The sequence below is a fragment of the Lepidochelys kempii genome, chromosome 14 (assembly GCF_965140285.1).
Source record: "Lepidochelys kempii isolate rLepKem1 chromosome 14, rLepKem1.hap1, whole genome shotgun sequence".
NCBI classification, from domain to species: Eukaryota; Metazoa; Chordata; order Testudines; family Cheloniidae; genus Lepidochelys; species Lepidochelys kempii.
Genome location: NC_136393.1, coordinates 26,431,758 through 26,457,232, shown reverse-complemented (window position 1 = coordinate 26,457,232; position 25,475 = coordinate 26,431,758). Strand labels below are relative to the sequence as shown.

Genomic DNA, 25,475 nt, shown 5'->3' with positions numbered 1-25,475 from the left:
AATAGGTGTTAACAAAAACAGAGCTTTAAACACCTGAATAACATGTCTCTTCTCATCCCTGTCAGGTTTCACTTCTTTGGTAACTTTTGGTGGTGTTATTTCAATTTATCAGTTGGAATCTTCTAAGACAGACAAGCCCTGCATTTATAATAGGGGAAACAAGCAGATAACTTATTTTGTCTTCAGGCATGTTTGTAACAGGGAGCACTTCACTCCTGTGCTCCAAGATTTGCATTTGTTGCCTGTTTGTTGCCTGGTGTGGTTTTAGGATGTTTGTTTTAACTTATACAACCATAAATGGGTGGGATCCTGGTTTCTTCAGAGACCTGCCTGTCTCTTTGTGTCATGTGATTGTTTTTGGAATCTGAGCACTGAAGCTAATGCCCTCTCTGCATTTAATTGCGAGGGGGCTGCAGGCAGGGCTTCTTGAGTGTAAGGGCTTGTCTGCATGATTAAGTTAATTTGGTGCAAACCCTTGTGTGGACACGTTCATTTTGGTTTGTACCAGGTTTATTTTGTTTTTTTTTTTAATAGATTAGGAATCTATTTAAACTGATCCAAAATAAGCCACTCTTGTCTTGAAATGACACTGTCCCCAGGTGTTAGCCTGTTTACAGTCACACCTTAAATTAAACCAGTTCAGTTCAACCTTTTTGTGTAGACAAGATCTAATTGGCGTCCTACCTCATCATTCATCAGATCCCAGATGTTCTTACCTTCAGGTCACTGTGCGTGACTTGCTTCTTTTGCTGTGATTGTTCTTGCATGTGGGAAAGGGATGAATGCTTGGGTGGGGCTGATGAGGGACATTTGCAGGAGGTTAGGACACATGGTTTTGACCTGATCTGAATTGGTTTGATGTTGTAATACAATATTTGTCTGTGTGTTTGGAGCACAGGAAGGATTCATTTTAAAATCAAAGTAGATAAATAAAATTACATAAGCTCAGGGCAGCAAAATGCAGCCCATAGGTTTTTACAATTTAGCCACCCTCTGATTTAATATCTGACTTCAAGTTCCAGCATGCAGTGCTCCACATCAATCTGAGCATTCTGGGACCCGTATTCTCCACAGGCTGTATTTCTGTCTTAAGCTTGAAGCTGTTTGCAAACTAGTTTATTTTATCACAATGTCATGCAGCTTCTGGGCTCCTGGTAAGTTACCAGCACAGCCTTCAGTTGGGCAAAATTTGGGCCTGCCTTGGGCTCTAGTTTTTTGAAGATTCTCTAGTGCACTTTTCCTGCCATCTATGGGCTTACACTTTGCTCTGGGGACTCCAATGCTTCAAGCCAAGTTTTTTAATTACAGTCGTTGCAAAGTCTCAAAAGCGTAGATAATATTTGTGGCTTCTTACAGTCAAGTTGAAAGGCCCGGGCATGACTTTGCCATAACATACACAGCAAAGCAGCAGTTGACCGTCACTTGTTTAAAGAGGGTTATTGACCTTTTCAGCCCCGACTGTCATTGTGTAAATGTCCTCAGAGGAATCTCCTTCTGCAGCCTGTCTGTGTTGTACCCGCAAACCCCATGTGAGGCATACATGCTGCTGGCTTGGATTTATGTAAGGCCTGACACATGCTGCTGCACAGGCACTTCCTGAGCAAGGTCCCTGATCTGGGCATTCCCAGCTTCAGCCCTAGTGCACGGATGCCTGTGCTGGTGCAAGGACCTAGACTTAAGAATCATTGGATAACCCGCTATTGTTTGTAATAAGAAAAGGAGTACTTGTGGCACCTTAGAGACTAACCAATTTATTTGAGCATGAGCTTTCGTGAGCTACAGCTCTGAGCTGTAGCTCACGAAAGCTCATGCTCAAATAAATTGGTTAGTCTCTAAGGTGCCACAAGTACTCCTTTTCTTTTTGCGAATACAGACTAACACGGCTGTTCCTCTGAAACCTATTGTTTGTAATGCAATTGTGGTTGCTTGACAGCATCATGTCTATCACCGTTTGACTCTCTCTCTCTGTGTTCTTGGCCCCGCTTTGGATGGAGCTAAGCAGCCTTGCACCTCAGCGGGATAGGGAACATTAGCTGCTGCTGAACTGGCAGTAGGGGAGACTAACAGGTTTGTATACCTTATAAATGCTTATTTCTCACTGCTACAGTGATTCTCTCAGATGATACAAAACTACTCAAGATAGTTAAGTCCCAAGCAAACTACAAAGAACTACAAAAGGATCCTCAAAACTGGCAGACTGGGCAACAAACTGCAGATGAAATTCAGTGTTGATAAATGCAAAGTAATGCACGCTGGAAAACATAATCCCAACTATACATATAAAATGATAGGGTCTCAATTAGCTGTTACCACTCAAGAAAGAGAACTTGGAGTCATTGTGGGTAGTTCTCTGAAAACATCCATTCAATGTGCAACGGCAGTCAAAAAAGTGAACAGAATGTTGGGAATCATTAAGAAAGGGATAGATAAGATAGAAAATATCATATTGCCTCTATATAAATCCATGGTAAGCCCACATCTTGAATACTGCGTGCAGATGTGGTCACCCCATCTCAAAAAAGATATATTGGAATTGGAAAAGGTTCAGAAAAGGGCAACGAAAATGATTAAGGGTATGGAATGGCTGCCATATTAGGAGCAATTAAGACAGGGACTTTTCAGCTTGGAGAAGAGACGACTAAGGGGGGAATATGATAGAGATCTATAAACGCATGACTGTTGTGGAGAAATTAAATAAGGAAGTGTTATTTACTCCTTCTCATAACACAAGAACTAGGGGTCACCAATTGAGATTAATAGGCAGCAAGTTTAAAACAAAAAACAGGAAGTATTTTTTCACACAACACACAGCCTGTGGAACTCCTTGCCAGAGGATGTTGTGAAGGCCACGACTATAACAGGGTTCAAAAAACAATTAGATAAGTTCATGGAGGATAGGTCCATCAATGGCTATCAGCCAGGATGGGCAGGGATGGTGTCCTTAGCCTCTGTTTGCCAGGGTAATGGACAACAGGGGATAGATCACTTGATGATTACCTGTTCTGTTCATTCCCTCTGGGGCACCTGGCATGGGCCTCTGTCGGAAGACAGACTACTGGGCTCGATGGACCCAGTATGGCCGTTCTTATGTTCCCCCTTTCCAAATCAAAGCCTTTGTATTTGTATTTTATTGAAGATGGAGATTGGCACTTTCAAAAGCAAAACATTCTTCACTGAATACAATGAGAATAGAGTCCAATTGGCAAGAACTGAAGCATTGTAAACATTTTCTATCTGGTCCTCTTTCTTAGGTGCACCAGGAGATGGCCTGTAACAGTCTTCATGAATCTCCTGCTGATTTCTCAAAATTTCTCCTTCGCATCTAAGAAACCTAATAACTTGCATTTATAAGAAAGGGGAAGACAGTTATTGGAAGTGGATGCAGCCAAACTGGGAAGAGGCCCAGTGAGCCCCCTTCCTGGGATTCAGAGTCCAAACTGCAACTTCAAAGTGCTGTCTGCTCAGATATTTTTACAGTACTAGGGCAAGCTCCACAACCCTGAGTCTGTTGAGCTGAGCTGGGAGGCTTGTTCCTGCTCAGATGAAAATGCTCTGTAGATATCCTCCTAGAGGCCTTGGTTTCCCTGCATCTGTAAATAAAAATATTTCTACATCTAATCAAATTCTGTACCAGTTGTCTTCTCCAAAATGGTTCCCAGTTACTGATTCCTATTTTTGCATCTTTTCATTAGGTGCTTCACTGCCCTCTTTCTTAGGTCCAGTGTAATTTAGATGTATGTTTGAGCACTTTGATTTCCTAGTCATTGATAGGGCCCTACCAAATTCACGGTCCATTTTGGTCAATTTGGTCATGGTCATAGGATTTCAAAAATAATAAATTTAATGATTTCAGATATTTCTGAAATTTCATAGTGTTGTAATTGTAGAGGTCTTGACCCAAAAAAGGAGTTGTGGGGGGGATTGCAAGGTCATTGTAGGGGGGTTTGTGGTATTGCTACCTTTACGTCTATGGTGCTGCCTTCAGAGCTGGGCAGCTGGAGAGCAGTGACTGCTGGCTGGGAGGAGCAGCAGTGCAGAAGTAAGGATGTTATGGTATTGCCACCCTTACTTCTTCGCTGCTGCCTGCAGAACTGGGCCCTCAGTCAGCAGCCACCACCCTCTGGCTGACCAGCTCTGAAGTCAGCAGTTCAGAGGTAAGGGTGGCTCAGTATGGTCTTGCCACCCTTACTTCTGTGCTGCTGTGGGCGGGGCATCGCCTTCAGAGCTGGGCGCCTGGCCAACAGCTGCTGCTCACCGGTCACCCAGCTCTGGAGATAATGGAGACGTAAGGATGGCAATACCACGACCCCTCTAAAATAACCTTGCGACTCCTCTGCAACTCCCTTTTGGGTCAGGACCTCCAATTTGAGAAACGTTGGTCTCCCTTGTGAAATCTCTATAGTAGAGGGTAAAAACACAGAAAAGACCAGATTTCACAGGGGGAGACCAGATTTCATGGTCTGTGACATGTTTTTTTCATGGCTGTGAATTTGATAGGGCCCTAGTCATTGAGCTGTCCAGGGGGCTATTCCCCTAGGCAGGAGCATGGAGACTAAATGCTTATTGTGCCAGTACTTTGGGCACAGTGGTGCCAATCTCAGGTGTAGAATATGAGGACTTTTTATATCAAATTGTTGGTACATAAGTATAAAGTCTGATTGGTCTTTTGTTGGTGAAAGGAGCTGGATTAACAACCCTAGAGTCTGAAGTCCTCTCATTTGTCTGCATAACTGGTTATAACAGAGCCAGTGACAAGATAAGCATCCTGCATATTAAGCTTTGCAGTTGTGCCTCAGCCCTAACCTAGAATACCTCTAGGGATCAGAGGAGAGTACAGTCTCTGTGGCCTATTCAATCTGTAGCTTCTTTGCTTAGACTCCTGACAAGGATGATGGTTGTCATTTTTTTTTCTGAGGGCAGGTCTACGCTAAAAATGCTCCATCAGTGCAGCTACACCACTGTGGTACTTGAGTGAAGATGCTCCTACGCTGATGGGAGAGAGCTCTCCCATTGGCAGAGTTAATCCACCTCCCTGAGAGGTGGTAGCTATGCTGACAGGAGAAGCTCTCCTGTCGACATAGTGCTGTCTGCGTGGGAGGTTAGGTCGGTAGAACTGTGTTGCTTAGGGGGGGTGGATTTTTCACACCCTTGGGTGATGTAATTATACTGATATAGGCCTGTAGTGTAGACCAGGCCTGATTTTGTGGGGACAGTCAGGGTGGGGATGCTGAGCCAGTGAATTGTAGGTTGTTTGCCAGCTCAGATGTCTGGTGGAATTGGCAGCTCTGCTCCTCTTTCTCAACCTCTTTCCCCAGGTTGCAGGACTGTTTGAAAGGTTTGTGCAGGCAGCTCTGTGCAAACTGGGGAAATGATTTGGGATCACTTGTTCCTTAATGCTGACAATTCAAAGTCTGTTCGGAATGTACCTTAGTGCCTCCTGCCCTGCCCCACAAAAATAAACCCAGGAGGTTTCAGAGTAACAGCTGTGTTCGTCTGTATTCACAAAAAGAAAAGGAGTACTTGTGGCACCTTAGAGACTAACCAATAAATTGGTTAGTCTCTAAGGTGCCACAAGTACTCCTTTTCTTTTTGCGAATGCAGGAGGTGTTTTTCAGTTGATTGAGGGAGAGCAAATGTTTCTGGGCAAGGTACATTTCATTAGTGTTGACAAGTCACACCTGACCTGAAGTCAAACCAGTGATCTAAGTGTGAGAGGCTTGGTATTGTCAATGTCGTGAATCATTTAACTCCTTTAGTGTTTTTAACCGTGATAAATTCTGGGATTGTCCAGCCCAATACTTTTGCAGTCCTTCTTACATGGTTTTCTCAACCTTTTTCACAATGATCCTGAAAATATATCACAATTACAGCTGTCTGCCTGTGCAAAGGGATTGGGTAAGAGGCTGATTTCCTGGATGGCCTGTGCCAATCCTCTTCTGTGTTTGGTTAAGTAAATAATAATAACAACCACAATAATGCTTTGTACTTCCAAAGCTGCTTCTGTTTGAAGATCTCTGTGGTCTTTACAAACAATTAATTTAGCCTAGCAATACCTCTTCTGAGGTAGACAAATACGATTCCCATTTTTCAGATGTGGAAACTGAGGCTCTGAGATACAAAGTGACCCATCACAGCCTCAACAGGAAGACCGTGTCCGATCTAGGAATGGAACCTGCGTGTCTGATATCTCCCAGTCCTCTTCTTTACTATCTTGGATATTGGTAAATTCCTGAGAAATAGTAATACTGTTAGCACCAAGTTACCCATCTCAAGGCCCTGACACCTGTTCCATTATTGCATTATAGCATTCCTGTGAGTAAAGATGATGAGGATGTGAAGAGTTTGTGCTCAGCATTCATTCAAAACCCAAGTAATGAGTACAGCAATGTGGGCAGGCTTGTGCAGGTGATGAGGCAGAGGCTGTACTTCCGAGTAGCCGTCCTAGAGCATGTGATTCTAAATCCCTTCTATTGTGTGCCTTCTGAGTGTGTTTGTGCTGCATGCTAAGGTCGATCCAACAAGTAAGCGTTTAAGTGTCTGAATAGCGCGTAAGAGTACATGTAACTAAGCATTGTAGAGGGTAGTCAAGATTGTGATAGAGTTTTCATGAATTTATTGTGTAGAAATATTAGATATGTAGCAGAAACATAGAAATTATGTAGTATTTGAGTTATTCAGGTTGGTTTGCTGATTGGATTGATTAACATGGAAAAAGACACCTGCTTTTAAAAAATATTTGGTGTTTCACCTTTCTTTGGATCCTTTTGGAGAAAAAGTATAAGCTCATGGGACTTGATTTTTGCTTCATACATTGCTCTGCATCTGCTAAGTCAGGATGGGCAAACTTTTTGGCCCTCGGGCCACATCTGGGTCGGAAAATTGTATACAGGGCCATGAATGTAGGGCTGTGGTAGGGGGTTGAGGTGCAGGAGTGAGTGTGGGGTGTGTGTGGGGGTGCAGTGTGCAGGAAGGGTCTCAGGACAAGGGGTTGGGGTGTGGGAGGGGGCTCAGGGCAGGTGGTTGGGGGCTCAGAGCAGGGGATGCGGAATGCAGGAGGGGGCTCAGGGTAGTGGGTTGGGGTGCAGGAGGGGGTGTGGAATACCAGAAGGGGCTCAGGGCAAGGGGTTGAGGTGCAGGAGGGGGCTCAGGGCAGAGGGTTGTGGTGCAGGAGGGGTGCGGAGTGCCAGAAGGGACTCAGGGCAGTGGGTTGTGGTGCGGGAGGGGACTCAGGGCAGGGGGTTGGAATGCAGAGGGGGTGCGGAGTTTGGGAAGGGCTCAGGGCAGGGGATTGAGGTCCAGGAGGGGTTTGGGGTGTGGGCTCTGGCCCGGCGCCACTTACCTCGAGCGGCTCCGGGGTGGCAGTGGTGTGCAGTGGGGCTAAGGCAGGCTCCCGGAAGTGGCCAGCATTTCCGACAGAGGCTCCTCGGGGTGGGCTGGGGCAGGCGGCTCCACTGTGCACTTCCTTCGCCTGTGATACCACCCCCGAATCTCCCATTTGCCGTGGTTCCCCGTTCCTGGCCAGTGCGAGCTGCGGGGGGCAGTGCCTACAGGCGGGGGTAGCGCATGGAGCCCTCTGCCCCTCCTCCCCAGGGGCCGCAGGGACATGGTGCCAGCCGCTTCTGGGAGCGGCATGGGGCCAGGGCAGCCAGGGAGCCTGCCTTAGCCCTGCTGTGCCACGGGGCTGGCAATCCTGCGGGCTGGATTGAAAGCCCTGACAGGCTGCATCCAGCCCGTGGGCCACAGTTTGCCCTCCCCTGTGCTAAGTATATACCACTTAGAAGTCAGTACCTCTTCTTTCTCTCTTTTTTTTTTCAGTATGACAAGTTGTTCTTTTTGCAATATGTCATCTTAAAGCTGAGGTATTAAGTATTGTCTAAACTAGTCATCCCTATAGCAATTCAGATGACAGTCCTGTCTGCATAGAATGACGGTGTTTCCATTGCTAGCTTCTACAACACAGCTAGTAGCTGACAGAGACAGACTCATCTGCACAATATTCCAGTAGTGTAGGGAAAAGTTCTCTGAGCTAGGAACGAGGATACCTTGAATTCAAGTCCTGCCTTTACTGGCCTTAGTTTTGATTTGTATGTACTTCTCTATTGTAATTAATAATGAAAGTTGTGACCTCAGCCCTGGATAGCTGTCAATTATAATGTACTGCACTCTATCCTTTGCAAATAAAATAATGGGGAAGTTATACAGACCATGTTAGATGCAGTGGGGAACAGAACTGAACTGTAGCCATTCTGAGATGCTGTCTTTCAGATTGATTGATCCACATGTATGTGCTTTGGGTATCCTGCCTTTAGCCACAACACTACGCTGCACTCCCAAAGCTAGGCATAGATATCTGGCACTTACAATGCAACAATATCGGCTTGAGCACCACAACCACCCACCCCACCTTGGTACAATGGTTGGATCAGTAATGGGCAGTGACAGTGAAGGGACCCAGGGTAACATTCACTTTCCGAGCAACCAGGTGGGAGTCCCACTAGGGCTGAGTGATTGTGCTTTTATTAATACTGGTAAACTGAGGCATGCCATACACTGTTCAGAGAACCCATAGCAGGAGAGACTCAGTGGGGGCCTGAACGAGGGGTTAACAAAGATGGGGAGCTGGATTTGGGGTTAGGACTACAGTCTGTTATCTCAGGAAGGGTCTATGACCTGTTTGCAGAGCCTTAGCAGAACCCAAGAGAAGCATTTGGGGTTAGAGATATAGACCCTACAAGGCACTGCACAATCTGCTGCTGAAGCTCATTCCATGCTTCCAGGGGGTGGGGAGGGGCCCAGATGGGGCCAGAGCCCAAGCAGGTCTCTGGAGAGGCCCTGTGTATGACAGGGATCTTAGAGGGTGGCCTGGCCTCTTGCAAAGACAGAGACAGGTCAAGGAAGAGCAAGTCCCTATGTTGTTTGTCATGATTGTGGGAAGGCAGCACACGCTAAAAGGTGCGGCCCTACTGAGAACTTTTGTCCTTGGGAAGAAGGACGGTGGCAAAGGGGAAAGCCTGGGTCCCCAGTAATGGACAAAACAGAGACAGGCCTGAGCGTGGAGCATCCAAACTGGGCAAATGGCAGCAGTGCTTAGAGTCTCAGCTAATTAAGGGAGATACCTTGGCTTCACACTCAGCCTGGGATTTTGAGAGCTTGAGGTCTTGTATAAGTAACTAGGAGAACCACGGCAGGCTCAGGAGCCTGAAACGACATGACTGGAAAGGGAATTAAAGAGGTGCTCAGTTTTTAGTGTCTGTGAGTGCAGGAAAAAAAGCTGAAATTGATTCTCTGCCCTCCAGATCCTTGAAGTTCAAACAGCTCTAGAAAATGCAGGCCTAGGTGAAGGGACTGGGCACTGAGGCAAAGACTCAGGAGGCCCAGACCCAGACCCAGGAACTGAAGCAGAAGCATTCCCAGACTGTGGAGGAGATGACCGCATTGGAACCAAGCTACATGTGTGCAAGCAAACCTTGGGAGGGAAATCATGCAAAGTGGCCAATTAGGTGAAAGTGCTTTTTCAGGATAAAAGGGACAAGCAGAATGAAGTAGGGACCTCGGTCCAAGATTAACAAGGGAGATATACACCAAGAGTGACAGTGCAAAGAGAGAGGATGGATGAAATTACTGAGTGGCGTACTGGGTTACTAGTAACTCAGAGGTCTGAACCAGTCGGACAGCAAGCTGATTAGGTTAGCAAAAGACTGCAGATCTGGGGTTACAACTTAAGCAGGATGCAGGAAGAAACATAACCACTTTGGAGAGCAATGACATGAATGAAAAGAGGTACTTGCGGAAATGTACGTCTGCCTTGTGATAGTAGGTGGCTTACCTGGAAAGATGAAACTCCAGTGACAAGGCTGCATGGCAGTATTGTATGTCCCATAGACTGACTTGGCCACAGACAGAGCAGGGAAGGCTTGGCAGTGGAATTAGATCCCCAGCAATCTGGAAGAAAGGCAGGAGGAGTTGAATAGCTGCTAGCCCAGGAGAAGAACTTCTTCAGTGTGACATGTTGGGACAGAGGCTTGGGAGAGGAAGGCGAAAGCCCTCTCCCAAACCAGAGCTGGGCAGAAGCTTTGGACTAGAAGGTGGAGCTAGAGCATCTCAATAAAAAAATGTAAAATGTATAAAGATCAAGGGTTTGAAGAGATTCAGAGGCTGAAGGAATTGGCGGCTGTGATTGCAGAGCCATTGGCCATTATCTTTGAAAACTCGTGGCGAACCGGGGAAGTCCCGGATGACTGGAAAAAGGCTAATGTAGTGCCAATCTTTAAAAAAGGGAAGAAGGAGGGTCCTGGGAACTACAGGCCAGTCAGCCTCACCTCAGTCCCTGGAAAAATCATAGAGCAGGTCCTCAAAGAATCAATCCTGATGCACTTGCATGAAAGTGATCAGGAACAGCCAGCATGGATTCACCAAGGGAAGGTCATGCCTGACTAATCTAATCGCCTTTTACGATGAGATTACTGGTTCTGTGGATGAAGGGAAAGCAGTGGATGTATTGTTTCTTGACTTTAGCAAAGCTTTTGACACGGTCTCCCACAGTATTCTTCTCAGCAAGTTAAGGAAGTATGGGCTGGATGAATGCACTCTAAGGTGGGTAGAAAGTTGGCTAGATTGTCAGGCTCAACGGGTAGTGATCAATGGCTCCATGTCTAGTTGGCAGCCGGTATCAAGTGGAGTGCCCCAAGGGTCGGTCCTGGGGCCGGTTTTGTTCAATATCTTCATAAATGATCTGGAGGATGGTGTGGATTGCACTCTCAGCAAATGTGCGGATGATACTAAACTGGGAGGAGTGGTAGATATGCTGGAGGGGAGGGATAGGATACAGAAAGACCTAGACAAATTGGAGGATTGGGCCAAAAGAAATCTGATGAGGTTCAATAAGGATAAGTGCAGGGTCCTGCACTTAGGATGGAAGAATCCAATGCACCGCTACAGACAAGGGACCGAATGGCTAGGCAGCAGTTCTGCGGAAAAGGACCTAGGGGTGACAGTGGACGAGAAGCTGGATATGAGTCAGCAGTGTGCCCTTGTTGCCAAGTAGGCCAATGGCATTTTGGGATGTATAAGTAGGGGCATAGCGAGCAGATCGAGGGACGTGATCGTTCCCCTCTATTCGACATTGGTGAGGCCTCATCTGGAGTACTGTGTCCAGTTTTGAGCCCCACACTACAAGAAGGATGTGGATAAATTGGAGAGAGTCCAGCGAAGGGCAACAAAAATGATTAGGGGTCTAGAACACATGAGTTATGAGGAGAGGCTGAGGGAGCTGGGATTGTTTAGCCTGCAGAAGAGAAGAATGAGGGGGGATTTGATAGCTGCTTTCAACTACCTGAAAGGGGGTTCCAAAGAGGATGGCTCTAGACTGTTCTCAATGGTAGCAGATGACAGAACGAGGAGTTATGGTCTCAAGTTGCAGTAGGGGAGGTTTAGATTGGACATTAGGAAAAACTTTTTCACTAAGAGGGTGGTGAAACACTGGAATGCGTTGCCTAGGGAGGTGGTAGAATCTCCTTCCTTAGAAGTTTTTAAGGTCAGGCTTGACAAAGCCCTGGCTGGGATGATTTAACTGGGAATTGGTCCTGCTTCGAGCAGGGGGTTGGACTAGATGACCTTCAGGGGTCCCTTCCAACCCTGATATTCTATGATTCTAGGTGCAAGGTTAGGAAGAATATCTGAGTTGGAGACAGAAAGGAATGTGGCTTGGAACAGCAGATAATGGAAATGAAATAGAACCTGGAAGCTGAAGCCAGCAAGCTCTTGAGACTGGCTGGAAAAGCTTTGAATGTCCTGGCAGCAGACAGCAACAATGGAGAGAAGAAGCCCAGCTTCACAGAACGCACTCTAGAGCCCAGCAGATGTGTGACCAGAGCACTGAAGAACCCATGGAGATTTGAGATAAGCAGAAATAAGCAGTTGTCAGGTAGGGGGTCAGTGCAGAGTTGTTAGTGGACAAGTTGTGCCTCTCTTACAATATTTCATTGAGAGAAACTGGCAGACCAACAAAGGAGGAGGTGTCCTGTGTAATACACAGCTGCTTGTTGTGGCGCTCCCTTCCTCTCTTGTGGTGTCTGGGTGATGTACGGAGGCTGATAAGCCTGCTACAGTCTTGGCTAGCAGAGCTGGGTCTTTAAGCTGCTCCTACTGTTAGATCCAGGGTTCCCAATCCAGGTTTGATCCTTGCTGCTTATAAGCCACCCATGGGCACAGCGTTGCACCATGGACGCAGAAGTGGTGTGTAGGGCGGGTGTGTCAGAGATTGCAGTAACTCCTATCACTACCCAGCAGACCCACATAGTAATGGACTGGAGAGATCTGAAGAGAGGGATGCTTCAGGCACCGGGCTGAAATCCTTGTACAACTTAGCAAACGGACAGGTTCAGATGGTGGAGTGTCTTTGGAAGGTGGAGATGCATGTTCCTCAAGGAAAAGAACCCTGGCAAAGGCCACATAGAGTAAGCAGGAGCTGACCTGCCTCGGAATAGATTGAGAATGGGGACCTGCAGTATTTGTGGCTAGAACAGGTGAAGTTGACTAAGCCCAGTACTGAAATGCTCCTGCACAGCCAGTTCATTGAGAACTTGAAGATGCTGGAAGCTGAGATGCTTTAAAGAAATAATTGGAATTGGTGAAGAAGAGAGAATTGGGTTACTTCAGGAGCTAGATCACCTGGCTGAAGGGTATACTGGCTGACCAAGAAACCTGTTCTGCACCAAATACCGTAGTGACTTCATGCTTTTTAATATAAATAGATCATCCCATTTGCCTGTTGCATAGTCCATTCATTTGCAAAGTCATCCTGCCTTTTATTTGTTGAAGGACCTGGGGATTACAGTGGATGAGAAGCTGGATATGAGTCAACAGCGTGCCCTTGTTGCCAAGACGGCTAACAGCATATTGGGCTGCATTAATAGGAGAATTGCCATCAGATCAAGGGAAGTGATTATTCTCCTCTATTTGGCACTGGGGAGTCCACATCTGGAGTATTGCATCCAGTTTTGGACTCCCCACTACAGAAAGGATGTGGACAAATTGGACAGAGTCCAGTGGAAGGCAACAAAAATTATTAGAGGGCTGGGGCATGATTTATGAGGAGAGGCTGAGGGAACTGGGCTTATTTTGTCTGCAGAAGAGAAGAGTGAGGGGGGATTTGATAACAGTCTTCAACTACCCGAAGGGGGATTCCAAAGAGGATGGAGCTAGACTGTTCTGAGTGGTGGCAGATGATAGAACAAGGAGCAATGGTCTCACGTTGCAGTGGGGGAGTTCTAGGTTGGATATTAGGAAAAACTATTTCACTAAGAGGGTGATGAAGCACTGGAATGGGTTACCTAGGGAGGTGGTGGAATCTCCATCCTTAGAGGTTTTTAAGGCCTGGCTTGACAAAACCCTGGCTGGGATGATTTAGTTGGGGTTGGTCCTGCTTTGAGCAGGGGGTTGGACTAGATAATCTCCTGAGGTCTCTTCCAGTCCTAATCTTCTGTGATTCTAAGTTGCTGTTGAAGTTTTCCTGAGTGTGAGTTTGATGAAATTGGGGTGTATGTATTGTTTTCAGTATCTGTTGGAGATAGAAGTCAAATCTCTGTGGAGTGCTGGAGTGTGTTATTGTCAGCGTCATAGGTGATTTGTAAATTGCCAGGAGTGCAGGAGACTTTTTTCTTTTGGTTCTACAGTGTGTGTTCTGATTGCAACATTAAGGATAGCCTATTAAGTTTGTGTCAGTATTGTTAGCATGATTTCTTTTAGAACTTGCACCTGTAGAATAATTTTAGCTGCTACTGTATCTTTCAGAGAATTGGAATAAAGGGCAAGCACAATATCAGTTTATCCTGGAGATTTTAGCTACTTAGTGTGAAATTTAAATTTGCAAGTAGTGGACTGATAATTCCATGTGCTTAGCTTTTTAACACTGTAGTATAGTTGATTGTGTAGTGTTTAACAAACCTTTTCTGGGTAAGTAGTTTATTTACTGCATGGTGAATGTGACTGTATATTCTATATTAGGGATTTAGGTTTCTTATCTGAGGAACGTGACGCAGTGTTGCCAACCCCAAGCATTCAAAAATTATGAGTCAGTCCTCTTCCCCCCTGCCGTCCCCAAATTATGAGATTTTAAAGAATAACTATTCAGTCCTTTTTATTTGTCTTCTAAATTTTGAAATCTTTTAGGGTTCATGTTTTCTAGCTTTTCTCTGCAATCATGAGGACTACGGGGAAAAAAGAAGCTGAGATTATTACTTACAGGGCTCTAGAAGCTGGGGCTATCAGAAAAGCGCCAAATATTGCAAGACTCACAATAAAATCGTGCTTTGGCAACACTGGAGATATAAGAAATTAATGCTACAAATCAGATGTTTACTACAGTGCAGGTGGGCAGTACTGCTGATGATTGGTATAATGTGAATGGACCTAACATATTTCATTTCCAGATTTTTATTTGTGAACACTGCATGAGTTGGATATTTTGTTCAGTGTGTGTGAACTGGAGTAACATCAGTTCTCAGGTTCTTTCCATTTATACCCCAAAGGAACTGAACAGATCACTAGGACTGAGGAGAATTATTCCTGGTTGAAGTCTAGTTGGTGGGGGTGGGGGTGAGAGTGAGAGTGGAGGGAGAGGAAAGACTGCAACTGCCTGCATAGAGAAGTATCTTGAAAATCAGAAATAGGGTATAAATCCTTAGTCTCGCAAATGTTGGGTAGGTGAGCCATGTAAATCACTTTTACATAATCAAAACCAGGGGAGCACTGTCTGCCTCTTAAAGGAGAAATGTAATGTAATTTACCTTATTTCAGCTGAAAAAACTTGTTTGATTTAGTCTGATATTCTTATTAGTGCAGGTTTTAAAAGAACTGGTCCTCCATTGTTGCACAGATGTTAACAAACTGAATGTTGCTTGTTGGGAAATGCTAAGTAAAATACTGTTCGACTTGATGAAATATTTTCAAATGTCACTTACCTCAATCAGAAATTAATTAACATCTTTGGCTTCATTGGGACACAGTATTCTCCTTAATGTCTTAATCGTCAAGAATGTGACTTGCTACTGCAGAAGACCTATATTAGCAAAATTGTTTGAATGGATTTGCAAAGGTATCCAAGGAGTTATGACTGCTTTATTTTTATTAACTTGACAATGAAGCTAACACTCTCATAAGCTGATTCCCTCTTGACCAGATCTGGCCATTGATTGATTTCTTTCTTGGCATTTTGGACAATACAGAGCTGCTGAAAATGCATGGGATGTAAATGAAGGAGATTGAGATGACTGCACTTCTTGTTAGTTTCTCAGGATGACACTTTGCCCATGAAACCCGTTTTATTCAGCATTTTTAGTCTCTAATAATGATAATTGAAACATGTGACTTTTAATAGTTATGCAATTCTGTGACTTCCAGTGAATGAACTAGAACTTATCTTTTTTGCTTTAGGCTTTCAGATAAACTTCTGTGAAAAGGCACAAAGTAAGCTACAAATTTTATAGTATTATGCTACTTTTATTTTTATTTTTTTATATCAGTCTTGGTTCTGGGAATGTATCCACTGTTGTTCCAACTAACCAACCATGGCAATTATACATTGATTGAGCTTCCATTTTTCATATTGTTTAAAAAGTTTAAAAACAAAAACAAAAAAAAACACAAATGGTTTTCTATTAGGCCATTGGTTGTAAAACTTGCACATGTCTTTTACACTTACATATCTGTAACAAGTGAATAATGAACTAGAGGTACACAGATAGTCCTGTTATTCATTGGAGTTTCACACACTGCCAAACTCCAGTGGAGTATGAATCAGGTGGGATTTGACTTTTTGAATTGCAGCTGCTTTATTAAACTAGAAGTGTTCCTCAAAGAGCGCTTTGCTTCTTATGTAACTTTATATTAAGAAAAATGAATTAAGTTAAACAGTGCAACATATTTGGATCTGAGCACCTAAAAAAGTTCCTTGTGTAGGTAATGGTCACACTGATATTGATTTGGATCATTGTTACTATCTGTGCACCTCTGTGGAAGGAGGGGAGTAATGTAGGTAACTTCCTAAACTTGGCTGGCTATTTCAATTGAGGCTAGACTTTTGGAAGGTGAGACTAAAATCAGTCATTGCAAAGCAATTTTTGATGACTAATGGAAGCTCTTTAGGATTAATTTTTTTATTGTTTCTCTAATGGCTTTTCATACTTTGCATTGCTATGTCACTCAAATCACAGTACCCTTCACAATTGCCTGTCATGAGTTAGTGGAGTTTTATTGGAGACCAAAACATAGTTTTGATGGCACCTCTATTTGGTAAATGTTCTGTAGTTCAGTAAAAATCCACTCTGCATCTCATTCTGCGTTTTAAATATATATTTTAAATTTTTATTTGCACTTGATAAATATGCATATTTATTTTAACTGAAGTCAGATATCTAGAGTTAATTGCTAACATTCAATAATTGGTGTCTTGGAATTTAAAGACTGATATCCAGTATACATGCTCGCTAGAAAAATGAATATAAACTAATTTATTTTGAGATGCTCTAATGAGAATATCCTGCATTGTGGGTTGACAGGGTTTATATGTCTGTTCACTGCTATTTGCAGACCACTGCGTCTCTGTTTGGAAAACTTTTACAAGGCATGCATCTGATGAAGTGGGTTTTAACCCATGAAAGCTTATGCCCAAATAAATCTGTTAGTCTCTAAGGTGCCACAAGTACTCCTTGTTCTTTTTGCTGATACAGACTAACACGACTACCACTCTGAAACCTTTTACGAGAGGTACACTTACAAAGATTCAGTGCATAGCAGGCCAACTTGAGTCACCACTGTGCCAGTGGGACTGAACTGGAGAACAATGCATGTCCTTTAACAATATGGTTTGTCCTAGAGTGTGGCAAATTCTAAAGTTCCTCTGGAAAGCAGTGTTTTCAAATCCATTTTATAAAATAAAAACTTTACACAAAACTTACGTAAAACTTCCAGGTATTCAGTCTTCCTAGTGAATGCCTAGCTGATTGCTGCTCAGATCAAAAAATGTTTTCTTAAAAACCAAACAAGCAAACTGACCTCCCCCTCCCCATAACGTCTAGTTAGTTTACTGTGATGATATATGGGTGTTCCTGGACCACAGGTGAAACAGTTTGTTACACAGTGAATTTCTTTCTGAGAAAAGCTGGCACACTAAGTTCTGACATCAAACTTGACATTTTAGGAAAGGTTGCCTTAATATTTGCTCAGGACATTGTCCTTAATCTTGTGTCAGCGTTTTACAGATCCTCTTCTGTACCATGGACACTGAAAACTTTCTGACCAGAAATACCTCTGCAGAGTTTGAATTTATTTATTTATTTATTTCTCCACTAGGGACTCTTGCATAAAACCAGGATCTTTTTTCAGTCCACATGCTCCAACTTCTTATTCCCCACCTGCAACCAGAATGTTCATGGGGAAATAATCTTTTCCACTAGACGTGGTCCTGCTGTGTCAGAGAAGTCTGGCTTTGTGAAGGGAATAAGCAGCTGAACTCTTAAACAGAACACAGGTCCCTGATAATGAAATGAAACAAAAGTATGGGCTCGGCCAGCAGAATGGTATGTATGCAGAGCAAGGGTCATTCCAAAATTTCACAGGAAGCACAAGCGTGCAGACAGATCTCCATCAGTGAACTGATGAGAGGACCTCAAAGAAGGAAGTTGTCATTTTGCCCCCTGAAGGAGTTGAGAGTTTCTCAGGTAGGAATATGCTAAGCACAGAGTAAACCAATGAGTAAGAGGGAGACATCTTTGCCAGCCCAGTGGAATAAAATGCATCTATCATCTAAGAGCTTGGAAAAAATCATATGGGCTGTGTTTCTGTCAATGACCTATGTACTGTGTATGCCAAACATCCCAGGAACACAGTGCTAGGTCAGCCAGTGGGGACTCCAGAAGAAATGAAACTTTTCTTTAAAGTCATGTTACTGTATGTTTGAGGTCCATTAATTTGGGTGAAAGCTGTTTTGTTTCTGTGTCTGAAGGTTGAAATGTGATTTAGTTCGATCTTCTTTGGCAGTGATGTGCACTCACTTTGGATGATGGAGACAGTCCCCCTAGTATATTGTTGAGATGGAGGATGTAGGGGTATCTGTTGTGAGTTGCTTGCAGTTGCCGTGTGGAGAATTTACAAGGTAGTGTCCCAGTTGTGCAAACACTTACACACATACATAACATTAAACATGTGAGTAATCCCATTAAAGTCAGTGCATCTGCTTACATATTTAAAGATTTTGCAGGATCAGTACCTAGCAGCAAATACAGAGGCATTCACAGGGGCTGAACTCAAACCTCTTGCCTGTTTATCAAAGCACCTTAGTTCATCTTTAAATGCAGGTGGAAAATAATAGTGGATTAAAAATAACTGATCTGTATTCAGAGCATTTTACTAATGAATAACTATCCATGTAGATCTTTGAGTTCCTGCACACTCATCTGTTTCAATCATTACATATACAGGAAATGTTGGCAAAAAATAATTTTGAACTGAAAACTTCACATGTAAAACTTCCTTGGAAGCTTGTTACATCTGGCAAAAAGAGCAAGGCCAACAAATGGGTTTACCTGCCTCCTTAATCTTGATCAGTCCTTGGAAAATTGAAAGTGATTTTGATCTTAGGTAAATTCAAATACGTATATTCAGATTACTGCTAGTGTCCATTCTTGAAATGAATTCAATTGGCTTACATAATTCAGTTCCTAATTGTTGCCATGGGGTGACAAAATGTGAAAGGCTCAACAATCTTCAGAGGGAAGTGTTTGAAGAGTCTAAATCCTGCCAGACTATAGACTTCTAAATAAATTGTTGTACACAGCCCTCTCCACCTTGGAAATCTGTATACTAAAATGGGGGAAAAAATTTGTTGGTTGAGAATGGGGGAGGAAAACCTCTAATGTATTTTGTTGAGACAGAAGTTTTACTTGTTAGCACAGCAGGCCCTCTGAGAGAATATGCTTAGAAATACTTAAGGGTAAATATCGGTGTTTGTGTACTTCTGACAAATCGTTGCTCATCATTTGAGGGGTATTTTCTGCTGAAAGGCGTTTGGGCTTGTGAGGTGAATATTTTAATAAATGAAATAAGTGAGTAGTTAAAATATCAAGGGAACTTTTTGACCAACAGAATTTGCTAGTTGTCATAAAACAAGTTTTCAACAGAAAATAAGTTTAGTGTGTAGTAAAAATGGCAGACTACTGGACTAAGTGCTTCCCATTATAAACGCTGATTTTTAAAGGGGGGCAATTTTACTCACTTAAACTTACCATTACAATAGTTTCCATATGTATTTTTTCATCAAAATTGGGTTTAGAAGAATGTTGGCAGAAGTATTAGCTGAATATTTTGTGTGCATGTTTAGCAGAAATGTCATGTCCTTTTAGAATAGAGAGTGTGTGAAAACATTTCAGTTGTTCTGTGATAGTCTTTGAACAGGTAAATAATATTTGGCTTGTGCACAATTTTTTCAGAAGTGCTCTGCACCCAGCAGCTCCACAGAGCATTAGGAGAGCTGTTGGCTTTTGAGCGCTTTTGAAAATCTGACCCTATTTTTTTATGAATACAATATAAGAATTAAATAAGAGGTAAGCTAATTGAATGTACAGTTGTATTACAGCATTCTAGTTTGTTAGTCCTAAATAGCGCGCAGCCCAGCTTCTCCTTCCCCTTGGCCTCCTTGCAGATGAGCAACAATTTATACCGCAAATCTATTTTTCTGCCAAAGAAACATAAATTGGACTGTTTATTTGCAGATGTTCTTTCAGTTTTGCATGCTTGAGGGTGGAAAGCTGAAGTAAATGGGTATTAATATTCCACATTGGGCAAAAGTTGTGCAATCTGAGTTTGTTTGCCGGTTCTCCCTTTTGAATCCGTGAAGTAGACACCTGAATTACTGTTGTATACCCACAGAAATTGGCAATATTTGATCTTAAATTCCCCACAATCCTTTCACAGTATCTGTTTGTTAAATTCAATGTATGTGCTGCACCCTTAAGAATTTCAGCTCTGCCTACTTTGGTGCTTTGTTTAAACTGTGGATTGCTGACTGAGGCAGATGAGAGAGTGGTTTTCTGCTGAGCTGCGTGTTAGACACCATTGTGCTAACCAGTCTTACTACTAATATTACTTGATGAGGGGGAAAGCTGCAGTGTGATCAACTTCCTGATCTCCAAAAAAAAATAAATCCAACTTTCCTTTCCCAGCAGCTTGTGCCCGCAGCTTCTGTCTTGTGCACTCAGGCACAGCTCCAGGAAGTAACTGAAAGCAAGATTGAGCATACAGCTTCTGTTTCCCCAGAGAAAGATAGCCTGTTTCCATTTCCCTTTGCATTTTTCTCCAAAGATGATATCAAAAATATTAAAATCCTCTGAATACCAAGCAGCAGGGTCCAGTTGAGCCTGAGTGCACAGCCTCTCACCTTCAGAAGCCCTAAAGTTGATATCTGTTTGCTCTCTTGCTGTGTTGAAACTGTCAGAAGGGGAGAGGCCTATGTTCCCCAGTCTGGTTCTTTTATACACTTTTTCCATTAACCACTGTTTGCTGATAAGTATGTGTGTGTGGAAAGCCAAAATGAAAAACATTGTCTGTCTTCAACAGCCAGAAAAGTGGTCAAAAGACCTTTTATAGTTTTATCTGCATTTTGTCTGTTTCTGGGGTGATTGTTTAAACAATTTGAAGTACCTCTCCTTTGATAATTAAGGTAGTGTTCCAATTTAACTTTATTTTTCCTGGTTGAGAAGCTGTGGAATTTGCTCAAAGCTGTTAGAAGTGTTGTCATCATTAAGAATTCTTTTTCAGGCTAGCTGTTTTCAACTGTTGCTACTTTGTAGGTTCCTTCTTTAATACTACATCTTTCCCATGTTATCTGTTATACTGTATTGTATTTATAAATTACCAGTCACCATCGAACCATCCTCCAAAAGCCTTCACATGTGGTTCTAAACAGCCACCTCTCAACATGTCTAGATGGCACCACAGAACAGTTACACAATACTGTAGTGAAAATATAAACTTTTTTTATAAACAGCTTAAGGCTGTTTGTTAGTTTTAACATTTGTATGTCTGAGTTTGAATTCTTCTTCTGTTCAAAGTTTGTATAGCTCCAATGCAAATGAATTGGATAGCGCTTACTGACTTTTTCCACCCTCAGGTTCCACAGCAAGGGGGTTACAAAAAGCCTTTAGGAGACTGTTCAGCAGCCAGTCAGATCCCCAGCTGGTACTCTGTCATTTACATTCAGATGTAAAGCATCTATTGTTTGGGGATTAGGGACAATTGGAGGAAGCTAGGAGTGGAGGATTCAATCTAGACTGTGCAAGCTCTAAAAGAAATTGAGGACACGCATGAGGCTGGTAACTGGAACAAGTGCTGTCTTCTGATGCAGTTTTTTTAGGGGCTTTAGGAGGTGATAATTTCCTAAAATTGAGGTTAGAACTAGAATTCTGTGTGTACCAGGATAAAGGTCTACCCTTGCTTACTTTTTGTTGGGGGAATTGGTTATATTTGAGCACAAAATGGTGTGTTCCATGGGTTTTAGATTTGGAGATCTTCTGCGATGATTGTGTCAGTCAGTGAGATCAACTTACTAGATCTTGCAGTTCGATAGGAACCCCAATAGCTGCCTTCACCTTTTTCTTGACCAGAAGTGAATGTTGGAGGAACAGTAAATCTTATTGAACTAGATCCCAGAAGAAGAGTATCCAGAGCTCTTAATAGAAGTGCTACCTGCAGATTGCAATTTATATTTCTAGAGCCAAAACCTTCAAGGTGTCTCATGTAGACATCTTCAGAAGCACATTGGATTTTTAGTCCTCTGCAACTTTGCATAATAGGAAAACCATTAAATCCCTATCTTTCTGCTTTGGTTTGCAGAATGACCTGACACTGCAAGCTGCACTCTATTATTATGCATCCAATGAAGTGAGCTGTAGCTCACGAAAGCTTATGCTCAAATAAATTTGTTAGTCTCTAAGGTGCCACAAGTCCTCCTCTTCTTCTATTATCTATGAACACTTATGCTTCAACATCCTGTTGCAAATAGAAATATTTGATTAAGCTTCAAGACCAGTTGTGATAATTCCTTTGTTCCCAATTAGTTTCCTTTCAAGGTGCCTTTTTTCCTTGCACTTTACTTTATTTACCTCATTAACAACTTGAAAGTTCTGTTTTCAAAGCTGCAGTAACTGTAGAAACTGTACAGTGTCCTATGTTTGAGACTCAAACAAAAGGCCTCTGATGGCATCTCACAATGACTGACTCTTCCATGCCAAAGAGCTATGTGAAACAATCCATTTTGTTTCTTGAAACTTTGTATCGGGGAAGTTTGTGCATTTGAACAAAGACTAAGCTGTCATTTCCAAAGAGAATGGAAAAGCCCGGTGGTATGGATGCATACTCACAGAAATCTGTAGTTATGGTGGCAGCCAGTTATATACCCCAATTTGGAATGGAGGACAGTGCCACAAGACTCAAGAACCATCAGTACCATCTATGAATTCTAAGGGAGAACAGTGACTGAAAGCTATCGTATTCTGTTTCCAGCCAGATTGAGAGCACCTTGATACGTTGATTTATAAGTAGTTAGTCAAATCCTTCCAGAAATGCAGTGCAGCTATAGAGCAGCAGGAAGCACAATTGAAATGCTGTTTGTTTCTTGACGGTTAAGAAAAATGTAGCAAATTAGATCTAAACTTATGTATAGTCTCCAAAAATATCAAAGTGATGTTTGTGAGGGAGCTTCCCCAACTTTGAACAGACCATAAATCACTTTGTTTGTGAGAACTGTGCATTCCCAGTAAAAGTGTGATTTGGAAGTCCATCGGCTCCTGAGCTAGTAATGACCAAGTAAATAAGACCTGAGCCTGAACCAAGGCTTGCTACCCCTACATACAGGGATCTTCCGAGCTAAAGAGTGAGAGTGTGGGCTCTTTGCCTTTAAGAACTGCGACTTGAATGACAACAATGACAGCATTGTCCTCTGACAGACCACTGGGAGCTAGAAGTCCCAGGGGTAGGTTATCCACCTGAGCTTCCTTTAAGAGGAAAACCTCCATGTGAAACCAAACATCTTCTGAGACTTCATGGGCCAGAACAGGTTCCCACCAAAGTTTGGTCTCAAGCTGGTTCCAACCATATGGCATGAAAGCACCTGGTTCCAAAAACCAGAACTTTAGGAAACCGTATGGCACTGACCCTGGAACTATTTACTTCTGTGACTCCAACACCAAGTCTTTTGGCACCAGAACAAAGTTGATCAGAACAGTGCACCATCACTGTAGTGGAGATTGCTACACAACCTTGACAAGACCCAGTTCCTTCACAGCTGTCTATTCTGCGTGGCACTGTTGAGATACTTGTCACTGATGGACCTGTGGATGCACAGACAGCTGCAGCAGTACAGGAGCTAGCAAACAGAGCTGTAAACAGGGGAGTTTGAGTGGGAGTTCTGTTGGAGGAGAAGGTATTTGTATTTGTTTTTGGTTTTGTAGTTTTTGTAGTATTTTTATGTGTAGAGGCTTGTAGGGGCTTTGTGCTGGGAGAGAATCTGAGCCCTGATTAGGGGGTGGGGCTTCTCTGACTAGGGGTCCTGAAAGGCAGCCAGCCAGTCAGGCAGCGACACAGACAGCTGGAGCGACACAGGAGCTAGCAAACAGAGCTGTAAACAGGGGAGTTTGAGTGGGAGTTTGTAAGGGGAGTTTGTGTTGTGGTGCTTGTTTGGGGTGTGTTTTTTGTTGTTGTTGTGGGTGGTGGTGTTTTGGTGTGGTTTGTGTTTCCCAGATTAACAGGATTTAGGTGGCAAGGCTATGACAGATAAAGAGGCAGCAGTGGGAGTGACCCATGTCGCGGAAGACACACTGAGGATGACTGTATGTGGAAGCTGTGGTATGTACATGATCCTGGAGAGGGCACCTGGTAAGAGTTTTATCTGTATGAAATGCCGTCTGATAGAGCTGATGGAGGAAAAGATCCGAGGTTTGGAGATGCAGGTGGAAAGTCTGGTAGAGTTTAGGAAGGTGTTTGAGCAGATTATGGAGCAAAGACATGAGGTATCTGAAGGGAAAAGCTCAGACTTGCAGGTGGAATCAGGGCTGGGGAATTCTGAGGGGAGACTGGGTGAGGAAAGTGGTCAGTGGAAGCATGTGAGTAAAAGAACCAGGCAGAGGAAAAGACGAGCTAGTGAAAGAGAAATAGAGCTCAAGAATAGGTTTGCAGAGTTGGAAAATGAAGAAGGGGCTCAGCAGGTAGTCACTGAAGGTGGAAGGGCAAGGAAGAAGAGAAGAGCGGCTAGTCCTATAGGAAAAGGGAAAGAGTTAATGGAGATTATACCAAATATGAGCCCCAGGAGGGTACAGGATGGGTTAAAGAGGATTACAAGGGAGATTAGGAATGGAAAGAATTTGCAGCCAGAGGGAACAGGGGATAGACTGGAGAATAGCACCGTCACTAGGAAAAGGCAGATCTATGTGATTGGGGACTCTTTACTGAGAAGAATAGATTGGCCTGTAACCAGAGCTGATCCAGAGAATAGGAGGGTGTGCTGTCTTCCAGGTGCTAAGATACGGGATGTAGACCTGCGGTTGAAAAGGATTCTAAAGGGAGCGGGAAAGAATCCCCTAATTATCCTTCATGTGGGAACAAATGATACGGCTAGATTCTCTCTGGAAAGTATTAAGGGAGACTATGCTAGGCTGGTGAAGATGCTTAAGGAAATCGAGGCTCGGGTGATCTTTAGTGGGATTCTGCCTGTTCCTAGAGAAGGGCAACAAAGGTGTGACAAGATTATGACTATCAATAGATGGCTTAGGCAGTGGTGCTATAAGGAGGGCTTTGGGATGTATGGCCACTGGGAGGCATTCATGGACAGAGGACAGTTCTCTCGGGATGGACTTCATCTGAGTAGGGAAGGAAATAGACTTCTAGGATGGAGGCTGGCACAACTGATTAAGAGAGCTTTAAACTAGGAATTTGGGGGAGATGGTTGGGAGATGTCCAGGTAATCTCCACACCGGATTTTAGTATTGAGAGGAAAGAAAACAAAGTAAGAAAGGATACAGCCGTGGGTAGGAGGAAGGGCAGTGTAGATACCAGTCTAATAGGTTATACTGGCTGTAGAATGACCGTGCCTAATAGGGTACAGAATGTGAGTGAGGCCAAATGGCAAAAATTAAGACGTTTGTACACTAATGCGAGGTGCCTAGGTAACAAAATGGAGGAACTAGAGCTACTGGTGCAGGAAGTGAAACCAGATATTATAGGGATAACGGAAACAGGGTGGAATAGTCGTCATGACTGGAGTACGGGTATTGAGGGGTATGTGCTGTGTAGGAAAGACCGAAATAAAGGTAAAGGTGGTGGAGTAGCACTGTATATCAATGATGAGGTAGAATGTAAAGAAATAAGAAGCAATGAAATGGATATGACTGAGTCCGTCTGGGCAAAAACTACATTGGGGAAGAAAACTA

General features: G+C 43.3%; 1 protein-coding gene across 14 annotated transcripts in view; it reads left to right on the top strand.

Moving 5' to 3' along the window:
• The window catches only part of MAP2K4 (mitogen-activated protein kinase kinase 4), a 169,692-nt gene that overhangs the window by 13,920 nt on the left and 130,297 nt on the right, over positions 1–25,475 (top strand). For 8 of the 14 annotated variants that reach the window (XR_012154740.2, XM_073310273.2, XM_073310261.2 and 5 more), the window contains exon 2: positions 15,433–15,465. The exons of 3 other annotated variants lie outside the window; for them this stretch is intronic. Coding sequence is in view for 10 of the 11 variants with exons in the window: in XM_073310273.2 (XP_073166374.1) it covers positions 15,433–15,465 (33 nt within the window). In the remaining variant the exon portion in view is untranslated. Of the gene's footprint in view, positions 1–14,170; positions 14,370–15,432; positions 15,466–16,557; positions 23,896–25,475 lie in introns of those variants that run through there. 3 more of the 14 variants (XM_073310267.2, XM_073310271.2, XM_073310268.2) reach the window with 3 other exon arrangements.